Genomic DNA, 7,381 nt, shown 5'->3' with positions numbered 1-7,381 from the left:
CCAATCATTCATGTTTTCTGTTATCATGGGAGATTTCATGTTCTTGATGTGGAATTTATAAAAAAGTAAAATAACTTATTTTTCGCTTTTGAATATACTTTATTTTAAGCTACAAATGGCTCTCCGTAACTTTTAAGTCCAACTTAGAGTTAAGTTCGATTTAAGATCTTAGTGAAACACCCCCAGCATGACTGGTAAAAGGGCTGAATAAGCATCATCAGAGAGTTTCGAATTCAAGTTCAAATCGGTACCGGGCCCTGTTTAGCAATACTCGACACGAGACTATGATGGTTCTTTAATGTTCGGACTCTTATTTCTTATATGTTTTTCCGTGAGCGCCTCGGAATAGAAGTTCTAGATAGATAGCGCAATAAATTTCATGGTTATGCGAAAGTGGCACTTTGTTACTCACTCTGTTATCTCCAATTTGGAATCGTTTCTCGTCTGGTACAAGCCTCGTAAGACGAAAAAGATGACGATAAGGAGGATGACAGCTACGGCACCGAATGCGGCACTGAGGTCGAGCACCGAACTTGCTTTAACTGTGTATTCAGACAACAACAAAAAAAATAATAACATGTGGCAACACATTCTTCCCTGTCAATATAAGGAACATGGTGGTAGTGATGATGATTATTACATGCACTATCGTTATACATAAGGCATTACTTCTCATTTACCAGGTCAATCGGAGAAGACCTAAAGCCGTCGGCCCTCTGGTTGATAATTAACAAGCATTTATGCTTTCTTAGCAGTCAGGTAAAATAACCACCACCACCACCACCAACATCAAATTACAAACAATCGTTTTCTAAATAACGATAACAATCCGATAATATATTATTCAATGCGCGTTACAGGCCAATTAATGCTAAACAAACAACAACAAAATATGGAAAATAAATATAAGTTGAAATTCTGTTATTCTAGAGGTAAAAGGGTCAAACGAAGTGGAAGTACACAAAAGATAAGAGGGTATTCCATATTTGTATATTAATAATACTAAAAAGACGATAAAGATGATAGTAATACTAATGATAACAATTATAGGATGATAATTGTATAATAATATAATAATAATAAAATACTTTGGGCACGATGATGCTGTCGCTAATGATAACTGCACTGGTAATGATGGTGATAATGATGGTGATAATAATGGTAATGATGGTAATGATGATGATGATGATGATGATAATAATAGTAATAATAATAACAACAATAATTAAAATGATAATAATGATGGTATTTCTACTACTTCTACCATAACTACCACTCCTATTATTCGGCATTGATGATAAATTACCTGTAGGCGGGGGTTTAGTCATCACTTTCTTAGGTCTCTCTGTCTCTGTAAACGCAAAGTTGCATGATACAAAATAATTAAAATTTGTTTGTGATTTTGTCCAAAGTTCGTTTGATCAAGCAAAAGGAATAATAATTTGAAAAGATTGAAAAAATTGCCAATGCTCAGGCGATCACGGAAGACAAGCAAGATAACACAAACAAATACAGTAGGCGTACAGACACACATACAATTTGAATCCCATCGCTAACGCAGCGTTACGTCAGGTGTAATGACGCCTCGTGTCCAACGGCAAATGTGATACAGGTTCTTTGCGTCAAAAGGTAGCACTTGTAAATATCTGACAGAATTATTCATCACGGGTTTTCTGAAAGGGAGCCACAAGTCTAAAAGGTCTCTATGGCATGGATATCTTCATTTTATCACATTTTAAGGTGCCTTTTCGTCAATAACTCCTAAAATTTCCAGATGTCCCCTTTATTGGCACAGAAATTTGAAAGAATAAAAAGGGGGATGGGCAGTTGTATAGAAAAAAAACCTTTTTGTAACATTTAGTGCTCCGTGTTAATTAAGTTCGTTCGTTCGTGTCTCCTTAGATCAAGATTACTGTAATCTTGATCTTCGGAGTAGTTGCTACAACCGGCCGTGTCAGACACGTTGCCCCGGGGTGCGAGATAGGACTCTTGTAGCGTGCCCCCATTTAAAACAGTTATACAGTTACAGTTAACAATGCATTTAATTAATAGTATGAAACTAGTTAATTAAGTGAGCCAACACAACCCGATGATTTTATTCAGACCAATTCAGCCATTATTCAGCACGACACATACCCGTGGGACTGTTAGACGAAGCCCTCGTCTCTGCTTCCTTTGTACTTCCAGGCTCTGTTGAGCGATAAACGAATTTTTTATCAAGGTTTGAATCAAATTTAGATAAACATTACTAGGGCTATTGATATACGAGAAATGAAGTTCTAAAGGACCGTTGAATCAGTAAATTTACAACTTAAAAAAAAAATCATAACTTTCTCATATTTTGTCTGATTTCATATTAAGCTTTCACCATTCTAATTGTCTGGTATTTATGCTTTCCACTAAAGTAGTTTCCTATCAAGGTAGGATTTCCTTTTAACATTAATCACATAATAGTGACACATGTGATGTATGATATTTCGTAATTCTTCATACAATTATATGACGTGTCTCACCGGTTTGGTCAATAGGGGGCGTAACTGTGGGCAGCGTAGTGTATCCTGAGGATGAGTTGCATAGAAAATGTTAATTCGTTAAAGGTATTACAAAGTTTTGGGAAATTTTGAAAAATGGGTGGATAGTGAATGTTTACAGTTTTGATTTATTTGGATGCCCCTGTGGATGTATTAAAAGCAATAACAAATTTAGCCCCTAAAACGCTTCTGCTTTCGAGAAAAATTGAATATAAAGATATACCGGTGCTCCCAGTAAATTTGTATTAGATTTCAAATAGCTCCTACGGCCGTACAATGTTAGCTGCGATCATTGAAATCGCAGAATGTGTAGTTGGGGTATATAATTTCCGAACGTGAATAGCTAATCGCTCGATTTTAGTCAAGAAACATTGTTTTATAGCTTTATTAATATCTCGACCTTGAGGGGGAGCTATACAACATAAAGTGTTTAATTTTACAATTTCATACTTTAGAGTCGATTTTGACCGCGACAACGAGCAGTGAATATTGTAGGATCGCATATGGTTCCAATATGTCCATTTGAACCAAATTCACGACCCCATACCAAAACTTTGTATTACCTTTAAGCAGATATTTTTTTTTAAATAGACACACACATAGAAAAGAAGACAGCCAGACAGGGAAAGACACAGAAAGAGAAAGAGAGAGTTGAGAGCGACAGACAGAAAAAGAGAAAGAGAGAGATTAATAAACAAACACATAGACAGGGAGAGACAGAGAGAGCATCAGATCAATCAATGTTGAGGGCTGACTTCCCCTTTGATAGTGATGTTTTATGAACCACGAATATTCCTCATCATGATAAGAAAAATCGCGAAAGTATAAATGCATCATATTTCATCCTTCTACATAGAAATATATAAGGTTTCTCATCTGTTTGATCAATAGGGGGCATAGTAGGCATCGTTGTGTTTCCTGAGGATGTATTGTATAAAAAGTGTTAATTCGTTAAAGCAGAATTTGAAAAAAAGACACACACACAAAGAGAACGAAGAAAGACACAGAAAGAAAAAAGAGAGTAAGATAAACAGACAGTGAAAGAGAAATAAAGAGTTAAATAAACAAAGACATAGACAGGGAGAGAAGGATTATTATTATTATAATCATATCAATCAAAGTAGAAGATGATCAAAAAAAAATTATTGTCTATAAACGAAGTCATGAATGTATAAATGTATTATATTTCATCCTTCTACAATACGTGTCTCACCGGTTTGGTTGATTGGAGACTCAGTTGTAGGCAGCGCAGTGTATTCTGAGGATGTATTGCATAGAAAATGTTAATTCGTTAGAAGTAGAATATGAAATTAAAACGCACACACATACAGAAGAAGACGGACATACGGGGAAAGACAGAGAGAGAGAGAAAGATTGAGGGAGAGCGACAGACAGAAAAAAAGAAAGAGAGAGCTAAAAAAAAAAAAAAAAAAAAAAAAAAAAAAAAAAAAAACCTCATTACGGAGAGAAAACAGAGAAAGCCAGATCAATCAAAGTTAAAGGTTTATAGCGATCAAAGAAAAACAAAAATATTGCCTAAACGAAGTAATAAATGTTTTTTTTTATATACCTCACTTAAGAAATCCAGCCATCTGATTGGAAATTGCAGTCGTGATTTTAGCCATTCCCGTAAAGAAACAAAAAACTCCAAAACCATTTAATAGTCCAAGAGTAAAGTCCCGGGCAAAATTCCAGTTACCGGGAAAATAATAAAATCTTGCTTCGATACCCATTGGTTTACGTGTTAAAATGTTCTTTGAGCGAGCGCGGACATCATACAGGGCTTTTTGTCTGCGATTCCCAACTGATCGAAAATTTCAGTCATTTTTCGGGCGGTGATAAACAGACAGTTGATCAGATTTCCCGTGATGTTTTAACCACTCTTTACTCGATAAAAGGATAAGTTAAGAATTCTTGGTAGATTTTTTTATTTGAATTCGGCATATAAATGGGATATCAACTGCTTTAGTACTTGACGACTGACTGTTTCTATACTGGCTCTCGGAAAATTTGCCTTGAGCGTATAAAACAGCCACTCCTCTCGTAGCAGTCGATATCTTTATACTATCGCATCCTTCTACATTTACATAGATATATATTAGGTATCTCACCGGTTTGGTTGATTGTAGACTCACTAGCAGGCAGTGTAGTGTATTCTGGGGATGTATATTGCATAGAAAATGTTAATTTGTTAAGTAGAATGTGAAATTAAAACACATACAGGAGAAGACGGACAGACATGGACAGACACAGAAAGAGAACGAGAGAGCGAGGGAGACATACAGTAAAAAGAGAAAGAGAGAGCGAGATAAAAAAATAAAAAAATAAAAAAAGAGAAGAAGACAGAGACAGGGAGAGAAAGGGAGAAAGAGAGAGAATCAATCAATCAAAGTTGAAGGTTTATAGCGATCAAAGAAAAAAATGATTGTCTACATGAAGTCACGAACCCACATAATACATGTACAAAGGGTACGCCGATCTAGACATTGTAGACATTCTAAGCGAAAACCTTATTTACAGTCTGAATGAACCTTAATTGTACACGTAAAATGGGTATCTACTTATTGGAGAAAAGCTAAACGAAAACCTTATTTTTTGTCTAAATGGTCCCACAATATAAATATAAATGGAACTCCTAACATTGTAGATATTTTTCTTCATGAAAATGTTGTCTGAACTAATTCCCTACGACAAGAAACTGCTGTTCAGAAGGAAAGATCGGCCAAAACACTTTAAAAGACTGAACTTGATAGTTTAAATATAGTTTATGAATATATGCATAACTTAATTTGGCATCCGCAATCACTGAGATCAGTTTTCATTTCGTTCATACAATTTCTTTTTATATGCAAATGTATATCTTACCAATGGTGACGGTTTCAGTCATTGTCGGGATAGTTGTGAGTCCTCGTATATGGAGAAGTGCATACGATTGGAGTGAATCAGATATAAAAACAAAACATGATTTAAAGATGAAGTTGAGTTCTGGTCATGCGATTGCATTGTGAAAGAAACGGTGTGGAACCGACCAGAAAAGGTTGATCATCTAGCATATAAGAATTTGTGTGTATTGCAAGGTTCTGGAATCATCAAAATGATAAGAAATTTAGCCAAGTCTTGGTAAAGTTACAAACACTTGCACAGAAAGATGTATATGGGACTACACGAACACGTGGCGTAAAAAACCGGCCCCCGATTTTTACGATGTTACATGTATATTTAGAATATGAAGGCATTTGAAGAGCCATGCTTTTCAGGGAACATGTCTTAACTGATGTTCTTCCACACTTGCATAATAAGAATGAGTAATGCTCACAAATTATTTTTCACCTCTTCCCAGAACTCAACCTTCTCTTTAAAAACAAAATAAACAATAAACATAAAGGCATGTATTTTATCAACATTTGAACTAGAAGATGGGCTTACACTTTGTTTGATGATGGTGATTTTGTTTTGCCTGACTGCTAAGAAAGCGTGTATAAGCTTGCAAGTAAACAAGAGGGACTTGGTAATGAGGACTAATTCCTTACCAAAGGGCACGAGCGCATTGACTTGGTTGCGAACTCGTGACCTCCCTGTTACGAAACCACGGCTCTACCACTGAGCCGTCGCGCCTCCTCCTTTGTTTCAAATCAAGTTTGATAAATTAGTTTGTTTCTTTTATGTTCTAAGTAATCCTTTATTAAACGTGATTGAATATAAACCAAGAGTGCACGCGAGGCGTTATTGCTATTACGCCATTCAATGACTTCCGGGTACATAATATCGATGCACCAAACAGGTCCAGGCGCAATCTTCAGCCAAAACTAAAACGCAATTCCTTGAAGCACAATGCAATAGCCTTATTTTCCTTCAATCTTCTTTTGACGCAAAATTTGGCGTGCAAATCTATACAAAGGAAAGTGCATGATTTATTGAGCAGTCGTGTGACAACTCCGAGCCCCTCCGTCATTAACCTGTAGGAGCATAATAGTTGTTTTGCAAGGCAGCAATATTTACAGGGATGAAGTTGCCCATAAAGTTTGAATACATTTTCTGTTACCTTGTTTACCACTTCCCATGAAGTGATTCTTGATAGATAAAGTTCATATCTTCTTTATCGATCAATCAAAAGAATCCGCATTTTTTGTATTCATTTATTTTATTTCTCAAAACTCCAGTTGTTTTTCGTACATAACATAGTTTATACAAAACTGCAACATAATTATAACAAATCCTTTTTAATCAATTGATAAACGAACATAAATACAACATAGTTCATTGTTCATAATTTCACAATATAGAGCTAAAATATATCACGATCACATAATAGGAAATGATAACTGCACTACACAGTTTCATCCCCAAAACTAAAAAAAGCATTGCTTTTTTTCAGAAATAGACTAAATAAAAAACATGAAAAGTGAGTTTCATATTTCTTAACATATTATTATACGGAATTGGAATTATGAGCTTTTTTAAAACACAATCTACCCCAAACCCCTCTCCCTTCCTTTCCTCCTCTCTAACTCCTTGGACTTATCTCCCTTCTACCAGCATGGTGATAGGGATTGTTCAATAAGGCTTTGAGATGTTACAAACTGCATATATCAAGAATAAACCATACAGTCGCAATCATATTATGAACAAGGGATAAGGAAGAAAAGTATGCCAAATTTATCGGTAACAGTGTAATTGAAAATATTCGCCGTGCGTTTTACCTTCTCCCTTGGGAAATCCAAAGCAAAATGAAACAAAGAGTATCAGGAAACAGGTTCTTGTTATGGCAGCCATGTCTAAATCAGACATTTTGTTGCAACTAATTCCGAACTGAAGTCAGAGATACAGCAATGGCGTGCTCCTATAACGAA

The 7,381-nt window shown here is 35.6% G+C and overlaps 1 protein-coding gene across 1 annotated transcript; it reads right to left on the bottom strand.

The window, feature by feature from the left end:
* Positions 1-2,147: 2,147 nt before the first annotated feature.
* On the bottom strand, positions 2,148-7,381 carry LOC115921369. Its single transcript, XM_030978794.1, has 6 exons — positions 7,232-7,381; positions 5,397-5,438; positions 4,643-4,687; positions 3,745-3,789; positions 3,384-3,449; positions 2,148-2,188 (listed from the first exon to the last, which is right to left on the bottom strand). Exons 1-6 carry the CDS (start codon positions 7,317-7,319, stop codon positions 2,148-2,150), a joined length of 327 nt encoding a protein of 108 aa, XP_030834654.1. The 5' UTR covers positions 7,320-7,381.

The sequence above is a fragment of the Strongylocentrotus purpuratus genome, unplaced genomic scaffold, assembly GCF_000002235.5.
Source record: "Strongylocentrotus purpuratus isolate Spur 01 unplaced genomic scaffold, Spur_5.0 spur5_scaffold_1, whole genome shotgun sequence".
Lineage (NCBI taxonomy): Eukaryota > Metazoa > Echinodermata > Echinoidea > Camarodonta > Strongylocentrotidae > Strongylocentrotus > Strongylocentrotus purpuratus.
Note: the sequence above shows the minus strand (reverse complement) of the source record. Positions and strands in the feature narration are given on the sequence as shown.

Excerpts from the sequence above, each read along its gene's own strand:
- LOC115921369 (XM_030978794.1), bottom strand. The coding sequence starts at position 7,319 with ATGTCTGATTTAGACATGGCTGCCATAACAAGAACCTGTTTCCTGATA. Across the intron at positions 5,439-7,231 it reads TGGATTTCCCAAGGGAGAAG|GACTCACAACTATCCCGACA; the intron begins GTAAAACGCACG and ends TCCATATACGAG. Across the intron at positions 2,189-3,383 it reads GAAACCTTATATATTTCTAT|CCTGGAAGTACAAAGGAAGC; the intron begins GTAGAAGGATGA and ends CGCTCAACAGAG.